A 27076-nucleotide genomic window follows, 5' to 3' on the forward strand; every position below is an offset into this window, starting at 1 on the left:
TTCCTTCCTTCCTTCCTTCCTTCCTTCCTTCCTTCCTTCCTTCCTTCCTTCCTTCCTTCCTTCCTTCTCCCCTAGACTATATACCTTCATTCTGTGGGTAATTTAGGTTCCTAATACTTTTTCCCTTAAATCAGTACATTGCTGATTTGCATCAGGGGCAGGGCTGTGGATTGTCAACATGATCAGGTGGTGATATATGTCGGTCCTTCTAGAGAATGCTGCCCCAACACTTTATACCAAAGGGGCTTACAGTCTGTCCAGGAGTAATGGAGACACTTGGAAATAACTTGAGAATGCTTACAAACCCTTCCAGCAAGTGCCCTTTAGTGTCATACCAGTGGTCCACGGAAGCTGAGGAAATGCAAAGTCAAGGCCTCCTCAGGAGGGAGGTAGGGATGGAGATTGGTGGGGAGGAGAGACTAATACATTCTTGTTAAAAGAATGACATGTAGGGACACCTGGGTGGCTCAGTCGGTTAAGTGTCTGCCTTCGGTCAGGTCATAATCCCAGGGTCCAGGGATCAAGTCCCACATTGGGCTCCTTGCTCAGCAAGGAGTCTGCTTCTCCCTCTGCGTGCCACTCCCCCTGCTCGTGCTCTCTCTCTCTGACAAATAAATAAATAAAATCTTAAAAAAAAAAAAAAAGGAATGACATGTAGAACTAGGTAGGGATGGGATGAAAACCTTAACTCATGAATCGTAAAATTCAAGTGAGAAGGAGCCTAAAAGGCCTGGAGGAGTGAGGTCCTTGGCCTTCAGTCAGATGGCTAGATGATAGGGAACAGGCAGGGTACCTAGGTTATCATTCTGTGGCCTCTTTCATTCTAAGACATGTTCACCAGTGTTGTCTTCCAAAGCACCTGCTCACAGGAAAGAGTGACTGTCACTTACCCTACACCAGGGAAGATGGCACCAGGAACATGTACCAGGTTTATCTTTGCATTTTCTCCAGTTTCTTTGCATTTTCCCTCAAATGCTGTGTAGCCTCAGGGCTATGTGTGTCCTAGTTTGTGAAATGCAGGGGTAAAACAAGAACCTCCAATCTTTTAATAAAACGTATGCCCCAAGAGAAACAGTTTTTTTGAGCATGGACCCCGCCCCTCCAAATAGTTAAATAAATATTTTAAAATTATACACATGTACAACTATTAAACCATACATGCATATGTTAACTCTTAGTAAATCTTAATTATATGTTTTTTAGACTGTAAATATTTAGACGGTCCTAAAGTACTTCTGGTGCCCCATGGGATAGTCTTGTACCCCTCCACTTCTGGGATACACACATCTCATTTTGCAGACCACTGGTCCAGAATGAAAATTGAAGACTTTAATGTCAAAGCTATTGTTTCTTTCATTAAGTAGATTTTTTACTCTACTCCTTCTGTAGAATAGTTTTTGAATGTAAGCTTTGAATTAAAAGGCTATCTTTGGGTGATGGTCATTAAAGAGGTCACGTGAAGTGATAGCACTGGGTGTTATACGAAACTGATAAATTATTGAACACTACATCTGAAACTAATGATGTCCTATAAGTTGGCTCATTGAATTAAAAAAAAATAAAAAGGCTATCTTTCCAGAGTGGATTATGTGGGAATGGAGGATGCATGTGAATTAAGTTGAATCTCTCCTTGAGAAAGAATGCTGGTTTTGATCTAAGGAAAATGAACACCTCCCCCTTTTTTTCCAATTAAAATTTTTTTTGTTTTTGTTTTTTAAAGTAAGCTATTCCCAGCGTGGTGCCTGAACTCACAACTTGGAGATGAAGAGTCTCATACTCCACGGATGGAGCCAGCTAGGCACCCCACAACTTTCCTTTTCTTGGTCTGTGTTGGTACAACACCCTTGTTTGATGTCATTAAGATTTCCCTCCCCACCATTATAGTGATCAACCTCACACTCCATATTAGGGCTTGGTAAATGTTTGCTGATTTTTAAAAAAAATTCCTTCAGTCTTAACTGGAGAGCAAACTAGAAATGACAGAGCAGTAGAATGGACAGTATACCACACTTTGCTATGAAGCTGCTGGTGAATATATTGGTACCATGCAATGGTTGTTGATTTGTTCTAGGCCTTCTACATTATCAGCCAAAGTTGAGCAGGACTTGTAGTCAAAGTAAAGAAAATAAATTAGTTCATTTCATTTCAGAATTTGGAAGCCCAGGACTGTGGGGATTAGCTAAGACAAAGATAAACAGTAAATGCAGTGAAGATTATTTTGGTAATTAGAAGAAATTCCATTTTTATAACGAAGTAAAAAGGAATAACACTGGTTAAAAATAAAACTCATTTTGGTGACACAGCAGAACCAGACAAACTCAGGGACATGTGTTCTATATATATAGATATTTCCAAATATTTTTTCAGTTGTGAGGATGCAAATCATTACAATATTAGAGCAGTTTGGTTCATTACTGTTACTGGAAAAACGAGTTGAACCAAGCACATGTCCTACTGAGAGTGAGTCAACAGTGTCATTTTAACATAAGGAGGGACAGTACATTAAGTGAGTTATTCCAAGTCCTGTGGTTTTCCTCCAGCTGAGCAAAGACAGCTCTTGTTTCAGAAGTAGGGCTTACGTGCAAAAAAAGAAGTTGCCTATTTCCTTTCTTTCTCAATTATAGCTGGTTTTCTTTTTGCCCGACACTTTTCAAAAATCCATTTTCTCCTTAGATTTGTATCATCAGATTTTCTGAATTTTGATGGAGTATTTATTTATGGAAAGTATATTATTTATTATAGACCAATTGTATTTTAAAGTTTTATTTCAAATTCATCTACCAATTCATGGACCAGGGTTGGTATAATGGTGTCAGATATCCTTTAGAAAATGTAAGAAAAACAGAAAAGTAATCTATTTTAACATGTCATTATTTTTCTAAGGTTTTTAGTAGTATAGACATGAAATAAGGTGGTATTTTATGGAACATTATACCAAACTGTAATGATGAAATTTATCCTTTTGACTTTGGAAGACAAGAGTCTGGTGTTCTGAGACTTGTGGAAAAATAGTGCTGTGAGCTGTTTGAGGTTTCCTCAAATGGGATCCAATATGATTAAGGGTTTGTGTCTGGATAGTTTATTCCTTGGTTTGGGAAGGTGAGTTTTTGTCTTTTTTTCCCCTCTCAGTTGATTTCCTTTAACTGGGAGAGAAGCAGACCAGATGAAGAAAATATTCTGTCTCTTAGGGCATTCTTGGTTTACCACATTAGTTACTACATGCCTTCTCTGACTAGCAGGCCGCACTTTTTTTAGAGGTTCGGTTTTCACTAACTTAACTGCAGATGTGTTCTTTGGAGGATTTTATTTCCGATCAGTTGAATTATGGGTAGCTTGATCAAATTATGATGGGTTGCCTACTTTTAATAGGGTCACTTCTTAAGAGTAAAATCTTGTCGGGCGCCTGGGTGGCTCAGTTGGTTAAGCGACTGCCTTCGGCTCAGGTCATGATCCTAGAGTCCCGGGATCGAGTCCCACATCGGGCTCCCTGCTCAGTGGGGAGTCTGCTTCTCCCTCTGACCCTCTCCCCTCTCATGCTCTCTCTCTATCTCATTCTCTCTCTCTCAAATAAATAAATAAAAACTTTAAAACAAAACAAAACAAAAACAAATAAAAATCTTAAAAAAAAAGAGTAAAATCTTGTCAACATAAGATGTGATGATTATTATGATCTGGTTCATGATTTCCTTTTGCTTCTTGATGCTACTCTGTATTGAGAAGAAATGGTATCTAATTATAATTTTACAAAGGAAGAACTCTGTACAATTCCACCCATTCTTTTACCTCATAGGGTACTTTGTTTTTGTGTTTTTCCTGAGAAATAATACATAGCAGTATATTGAATCCTAGAGTTGGCAAGTTTTTTTTTTTAAGATTTTATTTATTTGAGAGAGGGAATGAGAGATAGAGAGCACGAGAGGGAAGAGGGTCAGAGGGAGAAGCAGACTCCCTGCTGAGCAAGGAGCCCGATGTGGGACTCCATCCTGGGACTCCAGGATCATGACCTGAGCCGAAGGCAGTCTGAGCCACCCAGGCGCCCAAGTTGGCAAGTTTTCAAAAGTGGGGTACTTTTGTTGTGGAGGTGGGAGAGATACTAATGAATGTCCTTGTTAGGGCATGCGCATGAAGAGTGGTTCTGAAATACAGTATTGGTGGCCCCTCTTATCCTAGGAACTTAGTCTTGTTTTGGTTTTTGACAAGCCTGTGGCCTTTAGCTGGTCTTTGTCATAGATGTTTTTTATGTACATAGTTGGTATGTGGGTGCTTATCTGCATGAGAGTATTCTGTTATGGAGGTTTGCAGGTTTGGGTGGACATCAGGTTTTTCTGACTGCATTTCAACAGATGTAATGAGTGGAAGGATGCTGGACTGGTAGATAAAGACTTGTGTTCTGGTGCAGCTTTGGCCATCTTGACTTGAATGACTTTGGGCAAGTTCCTTATTTCTTTGAGTTGCAGTTTCCTCTTCTGTAAATGGTGCTAATACCAATTTGCATGCCTTACAGGGTTGTTGTGGGGATCAAATGAAATCATTTGTATGAAAATGTTTTGTAAACTATGAAGGTATTTTTATTGTAGCATTGCCTTTAGTCAGACTTCTCAGGGTTGAGAAAGCGAGAGTTGGGAGCTGACGTTCTGATTTGTTTGGCCGGTGTTCACATTGGTCTTAGAATACTTGTAGGTTTGGGTGGGGGAACATAGATGGAAATTAGCTAAAAATCCCTGCCCACTAGAAGCTGAGACATTAATCCTAAGTACATGTTGCCAAGTCAGTACCAACTCCATCTTTAGGTAGAGCAGGTGCTTGTTACTCTCATTTTACTGGAAGGACACTGACCAGCCAACTAACGTAGGATGTGACTGGCTACTTTCTGAAATCACATCATTAGAATTACTCCCTGAGGGTAAGATACTGTATTGTAGGAAGGTTGCTGATTTGGGTTATTTTCAGTGGAGTTGGAAGAGCACATACAGAGGCCCACTGTGTGCAAATTTATAAACTTGTTCTACTTAACTCAAAAACCAGATCACGTGTGGAGGAGGACACTTGATTCACTTGACATTTTAAATATAAAACTTAAAGTATTTGAGACTTTCTATGGTAAATTCTATTTAGGCTTATAGCCAAAGTGATTACAATGCCTTGGTTTTCATATTTTCGATGAGGTAATGTGTGCTTTGGTGGGGAGAAGTAATGTTATTTAATCACCAGCACTACACTAATAACCACATTAGCTAAATCCTTTGTCCCTTTGCTTGAACTCAGAGTTACTTGCTTTAATACTGGTTTTCCAGAGGACTTAATCCTGTTAATGTGATGAGGTGATGGTGGGAAGGACATTCCCATTGGGCCTGGAGTGGTGTAACTGGTAAAACTCCCTTTCTAAATCCCTCTTGTTCTACATGAATATCACTCCCATGTCCCCAAAGTGGAATGAATTTTTACTGAGGAGAGTATTTTAAGAGTGATAAACAAAAGAGATGAAAATATCTCCTCTGCCAGGTCTTTGTGACCTTAGAAAGCTAGAATAAACTATCATTTTGCAGATTTTATTTTTGTCTTCTTTTGTGGGAAATTAGGGACTTGTTTATGTTCTCTTGGAGGGAGATAGAAAACTGGCCTGCTCCTTCAACAGTTTGGCTTTGAAAACATTTTCCAAACATTTACCATATGCCTAGCATTACATAGCTGGATTGAACCTAGGTAGAACAGACATGGTCTAGGTATTGCTGAGTCCAAAATCTGTCTTTTGCTGGAACCCCCTTGGGCTGCCAGGCAGGAGGAGTGGCAGCAAGGTAGATGAAATGGGTGGTAGATTAGGGCATCTGCTTTTTTTTTTTAAATTCCCTCTAGGAATTTATGACTCATTTATGGGAGTTGGGGAAGACTGGGCTCCAGAAAGCCAATACCCTTTATAGGATTTACCCCCAAAATTTTAATTTAATATATTGAGGTTTAAATTATTTTTATAGCTCTTTCTGAGAACTCTGGACTGAAGCTGAAACAAGAGAAGTCTTTTGGCCTCTCTAAAACTAAGAAAACCTTCATCAAAGGCAACATAAATTTTGGGTTTGCCAAATCAGGTGTTGCTGCAAATGGAGAAACCTAGATTTCCTTCCTGTTTTAAAAAACGCTAACATGGAAAGCTCAAGTTCTGATATGATCATTTATTAATGCAGACAAAATTTTCTATCTTTGCTGCCTTTCTTTGCTCATCCAGTTGGCTGTGCCTGTTTGCAAACCAGGTTGTGGCTGTCAGTGTGCGGGGCTGTTTTTGTTAAAATGACTATTACAACTCCATGGAAATCTAAGTAGTCTTAGAGATGAATTCTTACCTACATTCACAGTAAAGAAAGAATATGAATAATTGAAAGGTTTGAGTCAGAGGAGAGGAATTTTAAAGAGGACTTGATTAAACATTGAAATTATCAGCTCTTCATCAAATATCTTTAAGTATACATTATTACTACGTTTTTCTGTTGACCCTGGGACCCAAGTTCTGTTGGTGTGAGTTGGTGTTGATCTGTGTTTGAAGAAACAAGTGAGAAGAAGGGAGCAATTGAAAATAAAACTAAATAAAAATTAAAGTTTGTAGCTATACTATATGTTTTCTTCCGTCAGTGGTTAATAAAAGATTTGATATTTTCCTAGTGTCTGCCTTCATCTATTCCAGGGTTGTTGTCCCAGACATGTTCTCTGGAAATGGGAACAATATGCATTTACCATCTCCAGATTTAGACATTTTCCTCACAATGCTGGTTTCTGTGCTTATCCGGAATATTCGAGCCTGGGTATGAGCCCAGGGTTTAGGACCTTTGAGCTCTTGAGTTTAAACAGTTCTCAGTGGAACATAATAAAAAATAAATTAATTAAAAAAAAACAGTTCTCAGTGATGTGAGTTTTGTATTGAATATTGTCCACAGGTGAATAGGGTTTGGTTTTGGCTGAAGGTATAGAACCTCTGTCACCCAGATAATAATATAGAAATAACCCAAGTGTTAGGACCTTAGTTTCTGCAAGCCCTGGCTTCAGAACAGTTGGCTATAATGGAGTGGTGCTTTATGCTGGACTCAGATTTTTTGTCATACAGTGACACTTCATGGTGTTCTGGTGACTTGATTCTTGGGAGTAGCCTTCATTGCTACAACCAGAGTTTTTTAAAAAAGGCGGTGGGGAAGGATACTCATGAGGAAATCTGGGGCTGTTCTCTGGATTTTTCCCCATTGGTTTTGCGAAGTCTCCTGGATTTTATTTTTTTATTTATTATTTTTTAAAAATTTGATTTTATTTAAATTCAATTAATTAACATAAAGTGTATCATTAGTTTCAGAGGTAGAGTTCAGTGATTCATCAGTTGCACATAACACCCAGTGCTCATTACATTATGTGCCCTCCTTAATTCCTTGATTTTATATAATGTAACAATCTTAGGTTTTTCCATTTTTATTTTTAACATAATTTTGTCCCTTGTTCTTTGTTTTTGGGGTCTACCTCCAGATAAATAATAGAAATTGCCTACTCCATTTAAAAAGTTTTCTGAACAATTTAAGCTAAAAGAGCACTTTGTTTCTTTTGGGTGGGTAGCAAGAAGATTATATATATTTATAAAATTCTTTTCCAGCAAGGGTACTTAAAAGCATGTATTTAAAATTAAGAGCTTTTAAAAAAATGAAGCTATACTTAACAAAATTGCCTTTAAAAAGCTTTAAAAAGGGAGCATTTACTAAAAGCACAGGAAATTGGTGACAGGCAGAATTTGTTTCTGATAACAGAACAGATAATAGATCATGGAGGAGATAATAGAAGGTTGCAGACAATAGGATATCACCTCAGATTGGCCTTTTTTGGCCATTATATAAAGAAGATAATTTAACTTCTTCATAGAGAATAATTTAACTTCTAGATCTGATATAGCTTCTTCCCTTTTCATAGAGAATAATTTAACTTCTAGATCCAATATAGCTTCTTCCCTCTTGGGTTTTATTATACCAAGATCTTGAACCTTTTGGATGTAAAAATCCTGTAATTATTTTGGTCAGTGTCATTTTACTAAATGTTAAGTACTCAATAGTGAAGAAATTTATCGGGGCTACTTTGGATCAGATTGGAGCTTATTTTTCTATGGATGTGTATTGGAATCTACTCATGGGGAAAATGGTACTATATAATGAAAACATATGATCTTAGCTTACCATTCACTTGAAATTTTTATTACTATGTTTTCTGCATTTGCTGTTTAGATGTAAATTATTTTGGCTTCTGTTCAAACCATTTAAATCAATTCTTAGCCATAATACACATGGCTTAAGATTCATGGGGAAGAGTGGGGGCGTGTGTATCTTATGCAAATTTTAAGGCAGGAATTTCCAGATATGTTTCAGTTTTGTGAAGATTAGAAAAGTATAGTTCCACTTTCTCAACTTCTCATCCCTGTTAAAGGCCAGGAAATTTGCATCATTTTTTTCCTTCTTATTTTACTTTTCTACTGCTTATACAAAATGAAATCAGAATTATTAGACACAGTCACGTTTGGGTATCACTATGCTTATGGAAATTGAAGCCTTAGAAAATTCTAAACACATGAAGTGGTCATTGACTTTGTCAATAGGTTTTGTGTTAAAGATAGTTCATTGACTACCTTATGAGTATTGACTATGCCTGCTATGGTCCAGGCACTGTGCTAGGTCATGGGTATACCAAGATGAGCCAATCATGGTCACAGTCTTTAGAGAATTTGCATGGAGGTAGGGGAGGGGGACAGGTGAGCCAGCACTTTTATTAAATTTGGATGGGATGTAATGGGAGTACAGAGGAGGAACATCTAAATCAGACTGGAGGATGTCTGAGGGCTTCTTAAGGAAGGTAATGTTTTATCTATGATTTGAAATATAGGTAGGAGTAAGCGAGATGGATAAAGAAGAAAGGGAGGGGAAGAATTTTCCAAGTAAAGGAATGTACATATGTGTAGAGGTGATTATTAACAAATTTGCCACATCTGATTTATAAATGTGTTTTTATAATTTTTCATTTTATTTAACTCAAAATTTTTCTGCATTCTTTAAGAAGACAGAAAAATGAAGGAAATAACACAGTGTATATAGTATATGCCAGTAGAGCACAGCAAATATTGATGAATTTTTCTCTTATAAATAAATCCAGTAGTATAAAATAAGAGAAAATTGGAATTTTGTATTTTTGTATTTTTATTTTTTAAGAAGATTTTATTTATTTATTTGACAGAGAGAGAGATAGCTAGAGTGGGAACGCAAGCAGGGGGAGTGGGAGAGGGAGAAGCAGGCTTCCCACGGAGCAGGGAGCCCGATGCAGGGCTCAATCCCAGGACCCTGGGATCATGACCTGAGCTGAAGGCAGACACTTAACTGACTGAGCCACCCAGGCACCCCAAAAATTGGAATTTTTTAAATCAAAGATTATTCTAGAGTCATCAACTCACTAGGACAAATGTCTTTATAAAACAAGAATTCTTTTAGTAATGTCAGAAACACCCTTATGTTATTTATAACTTCATTTTTTGTTGGTTATATTTTCTTTAGTCAAGGTATACTTGTTTTTAAAAAAGTAATATTTTGCTAGGAACTCTATAGCCTAAACCTTAATCTCTGTGGGTCTGATATCAGCATCTCTTAAGTAGGAAACACATTTTCTATTATATGATATCTGTAAAGGACAGAGAAATCCTTGTAACACTGTCAGGAAAATAAAATTGGTATCTCCCTTGTTGCATTTATTTGCCTTTTAATCAAGACGAATTTCAAGGAGGAAGACAGATGTTTCTCTACTTTGTTTTTATTTAAATGTACCACTTGGGATTTGAAGCTTCTGCACTTCTGTTTGTTTGGATTTTTTTTTTTTCATGGCTTGATCCCAAAAAATGGAATAAAAAATTTAGTGGAAGTTTGTTGTTTGAAATCACAGGGTGCTGTGAGAATTATTGCAAATCCCTGATGTCCCTCTGCCCTCAATTCTCTTACTTTTGGTAATAATGCAAGCAGTCGTTTTGGAAAACTTTGCTTTGTTCATTTTACTGAGCCTCTTCCAGAAGCATCAGCAGCGGGCTGTAGCCAAGGTCCTAGGGCGTAAACTCAGACTTCTCCCTCAAATGCTGCTACTAGAAATTTGCATAAACGTTGAAGAGAAAATTAAAAGGGCCCCGTATGCCCTCTCTTCACATATTTTAGGAACCCCACCCATTTAGGATGTTAAAACGTCTTTTGAGTGAGCAGTGGATACGAACACAGATATCACACTGCAGACCGCCGGAGCAGGATATGGAAAAAAAAATCATGTGAGATAGACAACAGAGGCTTATTTGAAGAGGCTACAAAGCAACAAGTAATGCCAATTTACACCGATTACATGTTAATGCAACAAGTGAAACACATTGAAGGCTGCTCAGATTACAGCCGGCTGGGGTGCAGACTTAATTACTCATGTTAGAGATTTCTAAAACAAAGGGAGGCTTTTAAACCAATGATATGTAGCTGGCATGATACTGAAAAGCCCTGTAAAACCTAGGCAAATGCCTCGAAGAAATTTTAAAGAAGATTCTATCCTATCAGGATACCTTGGGCCAGTCCCTAAATCGGCTAATTCCTGGGCACTAGAACTGGTTAAAATCAATGATAGCTTATTCTGTTGTTTGCAGTATTTGTAGACAAATGAGGCCAATAAACCTGAGTAAATACCAGGACCTTGTCCGTACTGAGTTACACAGTGCTAAACACAAGAGTTTGGGTTGTATTTCTTAGAGGTTTTTTTCTGGAGTGGTCCTGAAATTGACATTTAGAGGGTCTGCTAAAGGTTTTTAATAAAAACAATTTTTATTTTGTTTGTATTTATCTTAGAGTCATTCAGGTAAATCACATTCTCTTTGCCCCTGCCCCTAGCTTCCCTCCATTACACTGTATGGACTGAAAGATAGGAATTGTTTTACTTCTGTTTGATTTCCATTCAATGTCTTTACTGTGTCACTTATTCCTGCAGTACTATACCTTTTTTTTTTAAGCAGTTATCTCTGATTTTTTTTCTTTTTTGTAGTAGTAGTTCAGTATTTTTTTATTAGATTGTTAGTGATGGCAACTGGGAAGAATTTATTCCACTTATTGATATTACATCTTAAATTGTCTAGGGCTCTTCTATTTTTCCAGATTTCTCAGTTTGTTTAAACTGGGGTTTGATTGATTTTAACAGGTTTCCCTAGAGGCACCATTTATCATGCATTCACTGACCAAGAATTTAAGTACCTACTATGTGACCTAGGCTTTTTTGAGCTCTTCCTATGTATTCGAGGTTGTTTAAATGTATTAATTCAGTTAGTTCTTACCGTAGGGCTCTGAGAGATGATTTTACTGTGAAGAAACTAAAGCAGAAAGAGGGTACAGGTGTAGACAGTAAATGGTGGAGCTAGAATCCAAACTCAGATCCTGATTTTAGCACCTGTGCATGAAACTAATATTGCCTCAAATATACAGAAAAGAAGAAATGTTTTCTATCCTCTAGGAACTTAAACATGGAAAAATAAGAGAAGACAGCATAGAATTAAGTGCTAAACTGTGAGTGAGTTACTAATGTCTTAGGAGTCAGGGGCTCTGAGGGTGAGGTGGGAAGTGGGCTGGGCCTCAGCAGAATGAGTAGAGTGTTGATGGTGGAGGGAAAGTGACAGCCAAGGAAGCTGAGATGTGGGTAGACATCCATTCCAGTAAGAGACTGAATTTATTTTGGTGGGAGGATCCTGGGAGGGTAAGGTGGGCTGTAATCTTGAAGGCAGGCCTGAGGGTTTAGACTGAAAGAAATAGGAAATGGTTTGTCCCTGGAAGAAGTGCCCTCCATGCCATTGTGTGAAGGTACTGCGTAGACCTCCCAGCTGGTTCTTCTGAAGCCAAATTGAGAGTAAGTTCTGAGAATTAAGAACTGAAAGCCAATGCAGATTAGAGAGTGCTGTACCAACACTTTGTGAGTGGACCTTCTGGGAGGTTGGATGAGATTAGAATATAATCCTTACCACTCTTGGGGAGCTGAGAAAATAGATGTCTTCAACTTAGTCTAAAAAGGGATGACTTGTATAAGCTTACATAAAAAAGAAAAAAAGCCCCTGCACTCACTGGAACATTTTACAATTGTGACTGTTTCCTTCCTTCCTTTCTCTTTCTTTCTTTCTTTCTTTCTTCCTTCCTTCCTCTCTCTCTCTCTCTTTCTTTCTTCTTTTTCAAAGATTTATTTATTTCAGGGAGAGAGAGAGAGCGAGCAGCAGGGAGGAGCAGAGGGAGAGGGAGAGAGAATCTCGAGCAGACTCTGTGCTGAGTGTGGAGCCCAACATGGGGCTCGATCTCAACACCCTGAGATCAGACCTGAGCTGAAACCAAGAGTCAGATGTTGAACTGACTGCACCACCCAGGTGCCCCTACAATTGTGACTGTTTTCAAACACAAATCTGATCGTCATTTTCCTTGCTTAAAGCTGAGCACTTAGACCAGAAGCCAGGGTCTAACCCCTGCCTTCCTCCTATTACTCCCCCTCCCTGCTTAATAGTCCCCAACCACGTGAACTGGGAATACCAGTCTCATTCCCATCTCAAGGCCTCTACACTTGCTCTTTCTTCAGTTCGGGATTGCTCTTTCCCACATCTTCATGATTCTTGTTCATTTAAATCTTAGCTCAAAGACACCTTCTGAGAGAGGCCTTTCCTAGTCACCCTGTCTAAAGGAGGTCCCTATACCTCCAGCCTTTGTGATTACTCTGTCTCTCATATCTGGGTTCTGTTTCCAACAGAATCTATTACTTACCATTGTCTAAAATGACATTATTTATTTATTCATGTATTATCTATCTTTCCCTAATAGATAGAAGGTTCATGGGGACAGGGACTTTATTCTGTTAAGTACGGAATCCCTGACATTAGGGCCTGCACCTCAGATGTTTTATAAGTATGTTCTGAATATTAGAAGCCTAGCCCCCAAAACATTGCACAGAAAATTAGAAATTGTTCTCTAAATTTTGCATCACATTGCCAAGTTGATGGAGTGATGAAATTGAAATCTCCTGCTTCTCTTTGTTTTTGCCCTTTTTTGGAGGAGGAGGAGGGAGGCATGCACAGAGATACACACACACACACACACACACACACAGTGTATGAGATTGATTCCAGTCAATAGTATTTATTGAGTGATCACTGTGGCTTATGATAAAAATTTGGGAAAACACTTTTTTTTTAAAGATTTTATTTATTTGAGAGAGAGAGCGAACACATGAGAGGGGGGAGGGTCAGAGGGAGAAGCAGACTGCCTGCTAAGCAGGGAGCCCAGTGCGGGACTCGATCCCGGGACTCCAGGATCATGACCTGAGCCGAAGGCAGTCGTTTAACCAACTGAGCCACCCAGGTGCCCCAAAAGTCACTCTTTTTGTGAGTGACTTATTTCTCTGAGTCTACTAAAACATCAGTTAAGCATCTGTTCTCTAAATGAGATATGATTGAGCATTTCATTTTTTACTCCACAAATGTAAAGGTGCTTTCAATTTCACTGTTAAATTTAAGTGTTTTACATTGGAAAAAGCACATTGAATTTTGAAATGAGATCTTTTCTGGTTTCACTATTTTTTTTTGTTTTTGTTATCAAAGTTTTAATTTCTCTTTGAATGGCAAATAATTACAGTATTCATTTAGAAATACCCCTGAGCAAAGTCACGAGTCTCAAATTTTACTTTATTTTTCTTTTGTCTATTCAGGCAGTACATTACTGTCTAGATTACTCAAGACCTCCAGTGTATTCTATAGTCCTAGGGGATTCCTTAATGTGGACACTCATGCCTTAATTGTTCTCAAAGTATGGCTCCTCAGACTTGAAGCATCAGCATTACCTGGGAACTTGTTAGGAATGCAGATGCCCAGTCCCCCTCTAGACCTACTCAATTAGAAACTGTGGGGATGGTGTCTGGCAAGCCCTGCAGTTGATTCTGGTGCACACTTTGAACACCATGGCTCAGTAAATGTTAAAGGGTCAAGGTAGCGTGATCCTGCAGATTAGCCAAATGGCATTAATTATTAGCCCTGTAAGCCCACCTCCTTTTTGGTCCCTGAATTTGATTGGTTCACTAAGGCTAGGCTGTAAAGTTATTTGTTTGATGGATTGTCACATATTGACTTTGGGTTGTTTGTATTTCTCTGAACCTGTCACTGTAATGATTTGCCAGGACACTTAATAGGAACAGACTGTAATTTTTTTGCACCCATGGCTTTCTGAGTCATGGGTGGCTAGACCCTTAATGTCCTTCTGCACAGATTTCTCCAGGGACCAGGAATGCTGTTCACATACTTTTTTTAAATTTTATTTTATTGTGTTATGTTAATCACCATACATTACATCATTAGTTTTTGATGTAGTATTCCATGATTCATTGTTTGCGTATAACACCCATTGCTCCATTCTGTATGTGCCCTCTTTAATACCCATCACCAGGCTGACCCATCCCTCCACCCTGCTCCCCTCTAGAACCCTCAGTTTGTTTTTCAGAGTCCATAGTCTCTCATGGTTCATCCCCCCCCCCGTTTGCCCCCCCCTTTATTTTCCCCTTTTTTCTAAGCTCCTTTTTTTTTTTTTTTTAACATATAATATATTATTTGTTTCAGAGGTACAGGTCTGTGATTCATCAGTCTTACACAATTCACAGCGCTCACCATAGCACATACCCTCCCCAATGTCTATCACCCAGCCCCCCCATCCCTCCCACCTTAATGAGGGAGGTGTCACTGTTGAATCACAGGAGACCTTCAAGAGCATTTAGTTCACCCCAGTTTAGTTTACTGGTAGGGAAATTGAGCCCCCATGAGGTTGTGCTTTACTTGCAGTAGTACAGCTAGTTAGTGGTAGAGGCAGGATTTCAGGTTTTTGGACTCCACTGAGCCAGGATTCCTGCAGGGGGAGGACAGAGCTGCAGTTTAGCTTGCTCTGTGCCTGCAGGACATTCCTTTTCTACCGACAGGTTTTCTTCTTTATTTAAAGAAAAAAAGCAATAGAAAAAAGTCAGGAAGTTCTCATTGAAACTAATAAAAGTGTCTAAAGAGAATGAAAAAAGCAGTTTGAGAACTTTGGTATGGAGGAAATAACCTGACATTAACTGTTTTAATTATAGTTGTTGCATTGGCCTTATCAGTGTGGGAAGAGGGAGCATTTGAGCCCTACAGGGAAGTGGGATATGGACAACAAGATGACCCTCTTCCTGAATCTGCCTGTTCAGGCTGCATCTTAGTGACTGTGTGATCCCAGCAGCTGTCAGAGATGGGGCTGGACTCAGGAAGAGACCTGGACCTCAGACCCAACACTGCCACAGATAGTGGTGTGATGTTCCATGAGGAGGTCACCTAACTTCCTTGGCCTTCACTTTCTAGTAAATGGGTAAAACAAGACCTATCCTGCCCATCTGAAAAGAGAAATGTCAGATAGTGGGAAGTAGTGTATCACTGTAGTTAGGAGTACAGACTCTCTTGCAGGTTCCAGACTCTCTAAGGTTCAGATTTGGCTCTTTAACTCACTGGTGTGGCAGTAGCCAGTCACTTAGCCTTTTTGTGGAACACATATAATGAAATTAACTGCTTCACAGCATTGTAGGGAACATTGAATTAGTTAGTCTATGTAAAGTGCATAAAATAGTATCTGGGATTTAGTAAGTGCAATGTGTTAGCTGCTGTGGTTATTACTATTTAAAAAATATTATTTTAAGAGATGAGATTTCTATAAACATGTTCTCAAATGATTCCATCACTTGGTAACGGTACTGGGCAAATAGAGGGTTCTTATGCAGTAATTTTTTTTTTTCTAGGGAAAGCACTTTATTTTATTTTTTTAAAGATTTTATTTATTTATTTGAGACAGAGAAAGCATGCACGCGCAGTGGTGGCAGATGGAGAAGCAGGCTCTCTGTTGAGCAGGGAGCCCGATGCAGGACTCGATCCTAGGACTCTGGGATCATGACCTGAGCAGAAGGCAGATGCTTAACCAACTGAGCCACTCAGGCACCCATCTTATGCAGTAAATGTTAATGGAGGAGTTGTTCTAGCATCCAGCTTGTGCCTGGGCCCCTGTGAAACAAAGCTGATTTTGATGCCCTAGAACGTCAGGCATAGAGCCTGTGATATTGAGCAGTTTATTCATAAAGTAGTATGGCTAGAGAAAACTCAAAGGTGGAAACGTCTCAATTTTGCTTTCAGGTATTTGTATACAAACCATCCTAGCAGATGGACATCTTAATAATCTTACAGAAAAAGTTCATTAACTGCAATTTTGGTTTTTGTTGTTTGACTAGGTTTCTTTCTGTCTTGCCTTTCCAATTGTTATTAGGATTCTTGATAAGGATTTTGGTGATGAAAATTCTAACTCTAAAGGCTAAATAATCAAGTTATCCAGCAAGTGAGTGGTAGACTTTAGGAGCCTTTCTCCTCTTGTGGCTGGAATCTATGAAAATTTCTACCATTGCTGTTTATTTCTAAGTAGTCTGTCTTGGGAGGGATTATGGTGCTGAGGTTCCTTTTCATTGCCTTGTAAAAGGACTGGAGTTTAAGAATTTGAGAGTTATTGTTTTATCTGCATATATAAATTAACTTTTTATTTTCTTTACTTTGACACCCCGCCCCCCAATCTGTATTCATGGTCTACTCTCCCATCTTTGTGTGAATCCCTTAAGGCTAGAGATTATGTTGTATTCATTTTATATGTATTCCATTTCCCCTTTTCCTCTGGATCCTAATAGTGTGTCTAGTATATACTAGGCTCTCAATTACAGTTAGTTCAATGAATATTGTTGATGTTTCTGATTAGTTATTAAAGTGGCCTATTCTGAAACCTCACTTGAAGGCTTAAGTAATTCATTAGTATCATGGTGATCTAGTATTTACCCAGGTCTTCCTAAATATTCACTGATGAATCCTTACATTACTTATCTGAAGTATTCAAATTTCAAGATGCTCATGGCATGTCATGGATGTTAAGAGCTTTAATTTTCTTTGCGAGATAGGGATGCAACAGCAGGGAAGATAGAGGCACAGAGAATTAAGAGCATCATTCAAGACTGTAAAGTAGTTATTGTAGGAAGAGACTCCTAGGATGAGTTTCCATGCTTCTATGACCCCAGAAGCCAGAGGACAAATACAAAACAAAACAAACAAACAAAAAAACCTGATGAAAGCTCTAAAGGGAAACCCAGATCAGGTTGGATATGGGAACGGATATTGACCTAGATTGGGTAATATTTCTTTGCTGTCTGAGGGTTCTGATTAGTGACTTATTTCTAATGTACGTTTGTTTTTATTTTTAGCATTGCAGTGTCGGGATGGCTATGAGCCCTGTGTAAATGAAGGAGTATGTGTTACCTACCACAATGGCACAGGATACTGCAAGTAAGTTTTTCTGTTTTTTTTTTTTTCCTTTTTATGTATTTTATTTTTCCTCAGTAGAACCCTGGACAAGATTTGGTTCTACTAATTCTATTTTCAGTACTTCTGTGAACTTCTAACTTTTCTGATGTAGTCTTTGTGGGGGATGAAGATGGAAGGATGTAGATGTCAGATAAATGGTTAACAAGAACTTCTTACTATCTTATCGCTATCTTTTTCATTATGAAAATGACTTTTCAGTGAGTTGGCTAGTTAATGTATATTGAGTGCATTCTTAGAATCACTTCTCAACATGTTAGTTACGATCTTGTTTTTAAGTCAAAGCACAATAGCTATTAACTTTAATTCTGCCTAGTGTAAGTGAATATTATAACATGAAACTATTTTTCTGGTGTAAAATAGTCCAGTTCCTAAAAAGAGACTGTGGGAAAGATGCATATGCACTTGTAGGGATGGGATGGGGAACAGGCACTGTGGAGAATGTCATTATATGGGCTTACAAGAGTAAGGGTATGGAACAGAACTAGGGAGCATAGGCCAAGAGCAGTTTTTCTTTTTCTCCAACACCTAGTTTAGCTATACTTTTGGTTTCTTTGAGGAGGCCTGTGAGATTATCTCATAAGAAACTCCCCTTTTTGTCCTATGGACCATATTTTTTTCCTTCTGGCTCTGGCTCAATTGAAATTTTTTTTTAAAGACTTTATTTATTTATTTGTCAGAGAGAGCGAGAGCACAAGTAGGGTGAGCGGCAGGCAGAGGGAGAAACAGGCTCCCCGCTGAGTAAAGATCCTGATGCGGGACTTGATCCTAGGACTCTGGGATCATGACCTGAGGTGAAGGCAGTTAACTGACTGAGCCACCCAGGTGTCCCTCAGTTGAAAATTTTTGACAGGAACATGTATTCATTGTATTTAGATCATGGAAAAAAAAGACTGATAATATAACTTTTCTTTAACGCTTTCATGGGGTACACTTGTCCTCTGCTTTAGTAGCAGTCCTTGCTTGATAAGCATTTTAAACGAGTTTATCCAACATAGTTTTATTTCTTTTCTTTTATATTCAATTGAATAACGTAAATATAATAATGATATTGGTTCTAGTCAAATCCATTCTGACACCAGGATCTAAGTTCTTTTTTTTCTTTTTTAAGGTTTATTTATTTATTTATCAGAGAGAGAGAGGGAGAGAGAGAGCGTGAGCACACTCAAGCAGGGGGAGCAGCAAGCAGAGGGAGAAGCAGAATCCCCGCTGAGCAGGACCCTGAGATCATGACCTGAGCTGAAGGCAGACGCTTAACCAACTGAGCCACCCAGGTGTCCCAGGATCTAAATTTTTTAATGTCATAAGTGAGGATTTTTGCAAGTCAGGGAAGATGCTCTTGAGCAGAGTGATAATATTTTAAGCTATGATGACAGTAAAGTTGTTTTTTAATTAAAGATTTTATTTATTTATCTGAGAGAGAATGAGAGAGAAAGCACAAGTAGGGGGTGAGGGGCGGAGGGAAAGGGAGAAGCAGATGCAGGGTCGCGTGGATGTGGGGGACATCGGGGACCCGATGGACACGGGGGACGCAATGTGGGGCTCAGGACCCTGGGATTCCAGGACCCTGAGATCATGACCTGAGCCGAAGACAGCCCCATAACCGACTGAGCCACCCAGGCGCCCCAGATGACAGTAAAGTTTAACTGTAGGTTGCTTGAATTGGAATAAAGATAATACTGGAAATGAAATGTTTTTGTAACTGATGATAAGCTGCTCACATAGTTTTTCTAGCTGGAAAACAAAAAACAAAAACATGTGATGTAGTCTTCGCTTAGAATGGTAACATACCTGGAGATAATAAAGGGGAGGAACTTAATACCTTAGAACTGGCTACCAGAATCTTCAGTCCGTTTTTGGCAGCTGGTGTCATAGTTACTTGCTTTATTCTTTATTCAGCTCTCTTGTGGTAGTTAACACATTAAATTATGATCATTTGTGGATGTGTTTGTTTCTTCTACTGGATTTCGAGGTCCTTGTTAATGCCTGATAGGTAGCTAGAGCTTAACAATGTGTTTCTTAAACCAGAAGGTGCTCAATAGATTTCATCATTCACATGTTTTTTTAATCTGTGTCTTAAATAAGAAGGTACTGTCCTCTCCTCTGAGAATTTTATTTGCTTCACACAGAATCTAGTATGGTAGTACTATACTGAGAGGCACTTTAGTTCTACTTGGACACAATTCAACGTGGTGACTTATGTAGGGGGAATTTCAAATAGGTTCTAAGTGTTGGCCTACATATTTGTGGTTTGCTGTGGGAAGAGAGACTAGTCTCTGAGCACTTACCAGGAGAGGATACTAAGGGTCACTTTTGGGAGAAAAGAGATTTCTGGGCTGTTAGTCTCCAACTCTCCAACCAAGGTGAGAGAGACACAGTTGCCCCTGGTTTCTAGAAGAAGCACTACTAGGGAACAGGGAACTCACTTTGTGGTTAACAAAAATGGAGCTGCCCAAAATCTGTCCATGGATGCTTAATTGTTGATGGGATAGGTTGCTTATGGATATGGTTCTGGGCGAGTCCCTCAGATGTCCTCCAAACCCTGTGTGAGGGAAACAAGCCCCCTGAGAAAGGAGAGTAAGGAAAAAAATGGGCGAGACTGTCCTTTTGGGAGACCAATATGAACAACAAAACTTGTAAAAAGAGGGTATTTCTCTACGTTGGTAAAAGCAATATTAGCATCTTCAGGAGTGGCTGTCAATGACTTAAGTGGACACAGGAAAAGCAAGAACAATATCAGGGAGGCGAACTCAGTCATCCCTACAATGCTGCAGGATGTTAAGCAAAAATAACATCTACTTAACAGATCTTTCAGTGTATTTTCACCAACTTTCCTTTTTTCCTTGGGGAGAGAAGGTAATCCAGCTTGTTCAGTAAATATTATTTTCCCAAAATGGTAAATGGATATTAGAACACTTAGAAGTTCTATAAAAATTACATCAGACATGCAGGGCATATGATTATCTTTTTGTTCATGAGATTGCTTAGTGGATTAAGAAAAAGTTGAAGTCAAATTCTTTTTACAGGGGGTGGGGGGGTGGGAATTAATGGAAAATGTTTTAGAGTAGAAGATATCTGACTATCTGTTTAAAGAGCATAATGCTCCTGATTCAGCTAAAATATAATTGTTGTTTATAGAAATTATAGAAATCCTTGATAAGATCACATTGACAGATGAGGATAAGTACTTTTAAAGGTTAGTTTTGTACACAGCTCAACTATTTTTTCTCATTGTTAGGAGCCCAAGTATTCTATCAGTCTATGATTAGATTGGGATGCCAGACAAGGAGAACCTGTGTAATCTTGCATAAAACTCAATTATTGCTCCTAAATAGTTGTTGTCAGATCTTAATAAAGCCCTCTCACTACAGAGAGATAAGACATTTTATTCTCTCCCTTGTCCTACTGGGAGGTGTAAATATATAATTAAGTTTGGCTGTCATTAATCACTTTCAAGTTGTTTGTCTCAGGCTTTCAAAGATAAACCATTCCAAATCCCAATTTGATTGAAAATCATGGGTAACTCAAGTTCACTAGAATGTTGGGGGAGGGTAAGGTTTTGGTTTGTAAAATTCACAAAATGTGCATTTTTAAGGACATATTTGTCATAGTTATTTAAAGTCCTTATTTGTCAGTTCTTAACATCTGGGTTGTCTTTGGGTATGTTTGTATCAACAACTCCTTCTGTTGACTCTGGGTACAATTTCCCTTTACTTCTCATTTGTGGTAGTTTTTGTTATTTACTGGACATTGTGAGCGATGCATTTTAGTGTTTACTTTCCATTAAAGAATGGTGAGTTTTGTTCCAACAGACGGTTACATCACTGGAAGATTGCCTTGATCCTATGAAGGCTTGGTTTTAGGCCTTGCTTTGGCGGGTCTGTTTTGCCTTTAGTCTGACAGTGTAAGTCTTAGTCCTGGGATGTGGTCCTTAGTCCCAAGGTATGACCCCTCGAGGGGATCGATGGGAAGTGTGAAGTGCTTGTCAAGCCTGGTGTTTCCCAAACCCCTGTAATTTAGTAGGACTTGAATTCAAACTTGGGACTCCCAAGAACTGCTCTCAGCCTTTCAGCCTTCCAGCTCTTCCTTTCTTTGGGTTCCTAAATACCTTGCTAATGCACAGCCAGGAATCATTTAAGGATTTGAGTGGAGTCATATACATATTTTAGGGCTACCTGCTCTGTGGTTCTGTCTTTTCCAGGATTTCTCCTCCTCCGAATTCTAGCTGCTTTGACAGTTCCAGATACCTTTGACTCCTCAGCTCAGTAAGACTTCCATTTTCTGCTTGCATTCTATTCCTCATGTGCTGCATGGACTGAGGAATACCTTCAGGGAAAAAGCTATATAAATGTAGGTTTCATATGGTTTGGTTTTCTTTTTTTGAGGCTCATATCCCAGTTTCTGCCTGCTTTTGATTACTTCTACCTTTAATATATTGTCTACAGCATCTAATTATTGTAAGCAAGAGAGTTGATCTGATATAATTACTCTGCCATTATTTTTAATGATAAAAATGGTCATTATAAAGGACTCTTTGAAAATATTCTACATGCCACTTAGGAGGTAACTAGCACAGTGTTTATTAAACACTGGAAAGTCACCATCAGTTACTTAGGTACCTGTGGATGGGTAATTGCATTTGAGAATCTCTACTTTTTGCCAAAGTACCTAAGTAGAAACTACATTTTAAAGTAATCATTATCAAAGTAAATTATTTTTATTTTACATTATCGAAGTAAACAGAGTAAATCATTATAAATATAAAATGTTATAAAGTATAATTTTGCTTCACAATTTACCTAAAATTTGTCTGCTAGCTGTAAGAAACATTAAGCATTAACAACTAACAATTTTCCTTGCCAGGATTAGGAGTAATGCTGGTGGTCCAGGCCTCCTAAAGCCATTCAAGGAAACTAGAGTCATTGCCTTCTTTGTCCTCTTGATATGTTTCTCTATAGTCAGGAGAGAATAGAATCTTGGAATCTTCCAGAGCCTGGCTTAGAGTAGATATCAATATTTGTGTTGTAGTGGTGCTCTCCTAGAAAGGCATTTTCAAAAGTCAAGGCTGACCAGCATTTTCCCCTTTCACTCACCTTGTTAGTGCATTCAGTGCTGTTCAGGGCAATATCAGATCAAAGAGATGCACTGGGAAAAATGTCGGCTGTTAAATCACTTTCTCTTTCTTCTCTGCTGAAACTGGTTTTGCCAAGAAGATTCCTTCAAGTAGAGTGCCCTATTTAGCAGAACATCATATATAAAGGTCTTCTGGCAGAGGCTAGCAGAAGCGTGGCCACTTTTCCGTAGTTCTTTTATCTTTACCATAAAATGAAGAATACTGTCTTTTGCTCACTAAATACCTTTCACAGAATAATCTTTCTTTTTTTTAATAATGTGATACTTAAGAAGCTATTAATTCAGGAATTACTTATTGTATGCTCTTTATGTATACCACGTATAATAGATAACTGAAGTCTGTGGTAATAGTTGCAAGTAATTGATAGTGTTATCACATTATTTCACACTCTTTGGGAAGTCATAAAATAATTATTGATTCATTAACCTGGACTTTTTAAAGAGGTTCAGAATAAGTCTTATTAGACTAATGCAAAGTGAATTGTGAAATGACTGTAATGTCAGAGCAGAAACTGTTAGTGACTGGTAGGGCTGGGACCAGAGTGAGGTGAGTGAGGCCTTCATCTCAGGTGTAAAATTTTAGAAGGTGTCAGAAAACCCAGTTACCAAGATAAGAGTCTCATGTTCTACCAGCTAAGCTAGCTGGACAGTTATAGTTTAATGCAATAGCTCAGGATATCAAAATTAATGCAAAAAAACTGTGATAAAAATATCCAAATTTTAAATAAAGAGATCAGTATTACTGACTTTTCCTTTTGCCTTAGGCTTCAGTATGATTCCCTGTGGTACTCTTGTGTGGATTAAGGTATCTGAAAGAGCCCTGCCTGGTGACATGGAGGGGACGTAGGTTTTTATGCCACATAGTCTAGAGTTTGAACCCTAATTCTTGTTAGCAATCAGACCTTTGGCAAGTTAAAGAATATTATGCTAGCCAATGTTTATTGAGCACTTATTATATGCCAGGCTCTGTGCTTAATTAACCTTTTTATATGTTATTGTAGTCCTCATATAAGTTACATGTCTTAATATCTTTGTTTTACTGATGAGTACATACGGAAACTCAAAGAAGTTAAATAATTTCCCCAAGATCACATAAACTCTATTTTCTAAAATTTTTTAAAGTTTTTTTTTTTTAAAGTTAACATACAGTGTTATATTAGCTTCAGGTGTACAATATAGTGATTCAGCACTTCCATATGTCACCCTGTACTCATCATGACAGGTACACTTCTTAATCCCCATCATCTATAGAACCCATCTCCCTCTCCCCTCTGGTAACCATCAGTTTGTTCTCTACAGTTAAGAGTCTGTTTTTTTTAAAAAAAGTCTGTTTCTTGATTTCTCTCTCTCTCTCTTTTCCTTTGCTCATTTGTTGTTTCTTAAATTCCACATTATGAGTGAAATCATATGGTATTTGTATTTCTCTGACAGACTTATCTGACAGACTTATCTCTCACTTATTGTAAGTGACAGACACTTAGCATTATACTCTCTAGCTTCATTCAAGTCATTGCAAGTGGCAAAATTTCCTTCTTTCTTATGACTGAATAACATCCCATTGTATAAAATACCACATCTTTATCCATTCATCAATTGATGGGACACTTGGGCTGCTTCCATATCTTGGCTATTAATGCTGTTATAAACATAGAGGTGCATGTATCCCTTTGAATTAGTGTTTTTGTAGTCTTTGGGTACATACCCAGGAGTGTGATTGCTGAATCATAAAGTAGTTCTATTTTTAACTTTTTGAGGAATCTCCATATTGTTTTCCATAGTGGCTTGACCAGTTTGCATTCCCACCCATAGTGCAAGAGGATTCCCTTTTCTTCACATTCTTGCCAACACCTGTTGTTTCTTGTGTTGATTTTAGCCATTCTGACAGGTGTGAGGTGATATCTCATTGTAGTTTTGATTTGCATTTTCCAGATGGTAAGTGATGATGAGCATCTTTTCATGTGTCTGTTGGCCATCTGTATTTCTTCTTTGGAGAAATGCCTGTTCATGTCTTCTGCCCATTTTTAAATGGATTATTTGATTTTTGGGTGTTGAGTTTTATAAGTTCTTTATATATTTTGGCTACTAAGCCTTTTGGAATATGTCATTTGCAAACATCTTCCATTTTGTAGGTTGCCTTTTAGCTTTGCTGATTTTATCCTTCCCTGTGCAGAAGGTTTTTATTTTGATATAGTACCAGTAGTTTATTTTTGCTTTTGTTCCCTTGTCTCGGGGAGACGTATCTAGAAAAAAGTTGCATTTGTCCAATGTTCAATGTCAAAGAGGTTACTACCTGTGTTCTCTTCTAGGATTTTTATGGTTTCTCGTCTCACATTTAAATTTTTAGTCCATTTTAAATTTACTTTTGTGTATGGTATAAGAAAGTGGTCCAGTTTCTTTCCTTTGCATGTTGCTGTCCAGTTTTCCCAGCACCATTTGTTGAAGAGACTGTCTTTATCCCATTGTATGTTCTTTTCCTGCTTTGTCAAAGATTAATTGACCATATAGTTGTGGGTTCATTTTGGAGCTTTCTGTTCTGTTCCATTGATCTATGTGTCTATTTTTGTGCCAGTACCATACTGTTTTGATTACTACAGCTTTGTAATATAACTTGAAGTCTGAAATTGTGATGCCTCCAGTTTTGTTTTTCTTTTTCTATTTTATTTTATTTATTTGAGAGAGAGAGAGAGCATGAGCAGGGGGAGGGGTAAAGGGAGAGGGAGAAGCAGATTCCCTGCTGAGCAGGGAGCCTGACATGGGCTCGATCCCAGGACCCCGAGATCATGACCTGAGCTGAAGGCAGGTGCTTAACCCACTGAGCCACCCAAGCACCCCTGTGCTTTTCTTTTTCAAGATTACTTTGGCTATACAGGGTCTTTGTAGTTCTATAAAAATTTTAGAATTATTTGTTCTAGTTCTGTAAAAAACGCTGTTGGTATTTTGATAGGGATTGCATTAAATGTATAGCTTGCTTTGGGTAGTATAAACTTTTTAACAGTATTTGTTTTTCCAATCCATGAGCATGGAATGGCTTTCCATTTCTTTGTGTCGTCTTCAATTTCTTTCATCAGTGTTTTATAGTTTTTAGAGTATAAGTCTATACTATAGCATTTCTGAGAAGTAGCCTTTGACTTGAAAGCTCAGTGCAATTACTGCGGATGAAATACAAGAAGGCAGTGAAGGTGGGGAGAGAGGATACTATCTACTAAAATGCTCTTTGGTAGAGAAAACTAAATTGAAAAACTTGAAACTTCTCTCTTCTTTTTCCTAATGGAAAAATGAACAAGTCCAGACAGATTTTATGTAGCTTCACAGCTTGAGACAGGTCAAATTCAACAGCTTCTGATAAATTTTGCTGCCAGCTCAGAAGTCACGAGTTGTTAAACATAGTGCCTTACATTTGCATAGTGAGTTATAGATGTATGGATGTATGTCCTGTGAGGCTTTCCTTATTTAGGGCATGAGATCTGGACACTGTAACAGTACCATTCCTAAGTGATTCTTCTTATTAACACTATGTGTTTGAAAAATCCTTTAACAAATACATTAGGTGTCCCTGAGAAAATTTTTATAAAGTAAGTCTTGATTATCAGTTTCTTATAATATAGAACAATGGGATTCCCATATTCTTTTCAACTGATCTTTTTCTTCAGGTTGGAATCTTTATAAACTTCATGTTAGGTAAGAAGTAGGAGAAGGTGATTCTTAGACTCTGCCTGTATCCTTTTGCCTGTCTTGGGTAATTGCCAATAAGTTAAATCAGCTAATTTTGGCCTGCAAACCTGGCATGAATAGATGTGAGTTTAGCTAGGCTTCTTTCAACACAGTCCCCAAGTTAACCATAATCCTTTCTAAAGTTTCTTTCTTATTGTTCCATTGTGGCATGTCAGCACCATTAATTTCATGTAGGAATTCTTTTCTCCCCTTTTTTCTTATGACTAAGCAGGATGAGAAATATTTTTCTTCTAGGATCTTGAGTAGCTTAATTAAATACTTCATTTTAAATTTTGGCTGTCTATCTTTCATCGAGGCTAGCAAGATTGAATACAGAGGGGTGGGGATATCAGAATGTGATAAACATGTAATTATCTAAAAATTTCCAAATACTTTTTTTTCATTAAGCTAGCATAAATATGTGGGCATGAAGGAGGTTTTCTTTAAGTGCTCTTCTTTTTTTTTTTTTTTAAGATTTTATTTATTTATTTGAGACAGAATGAGAGAGAGAGAGCACATGAGAGAGGGGAGGGTCAGAGGGAGAAGCAGACTCCCCGCTGAGCAGGGAGCCTAATGCGGGACTCGATCTAGGGACTCCAGGATCATGACCTGAGCTGAAGGCAGTTGCTTAACCAACTGAGCCACCCAGGCGTCCTTTAAGTGCTCTTCTAAACGTCCCATAGCTAGGAATTTTGTAGCTAGGAGTAAAGTTTGGTGTCTCCTCCATCCCTACAGTCTTTTCTGTGTGTGTGTGTGTGTGTGTGTGTGTGTGTGTGTGTGTGTGTGTGT

General features: G+C 38.3%; 1 protein-coding gene across 2 annotated transcripts in view; it reads left to right on the top strand.

Annotated features, from left to right (window-relative positions):
* NOTCH2 (notch receptor 2) overlaps positions 1–27076 on the top strand; it is a 166271-nt gene that overhangs the window by 22761 nt on the left and 116434 nt on the right. For both annotated transcript variants that reach the window (XM_025872548.2, XM_073896049.1), the window contains exon 2: positions 17326–17407. In XM_025872548.2, the coding sequence (XP_025728333.1) occupies positions 17326–17407 (82 nt within the window). The remainder of the gene's footprint in view (positions 1–17325; positions 17408–27076) is intronic.

This window comes from Callorhinus ursinus, unplaced genomic scaffold, assembly GCF_003265705.2.
Source record: "Callorhinus ursinus isolate GAN/ISIS: 27379988/994484 unplaced genomic scaffold, GSC_fseal_2.0 scaffold9, whole genome shotgun sequence".
NCBI classification, from domain to species: Eukaryota; Metazoa; Chordata; class Mammalia; order Carnivora; family Otariidae; genus Callorhinus; species Callorhinus ursinus.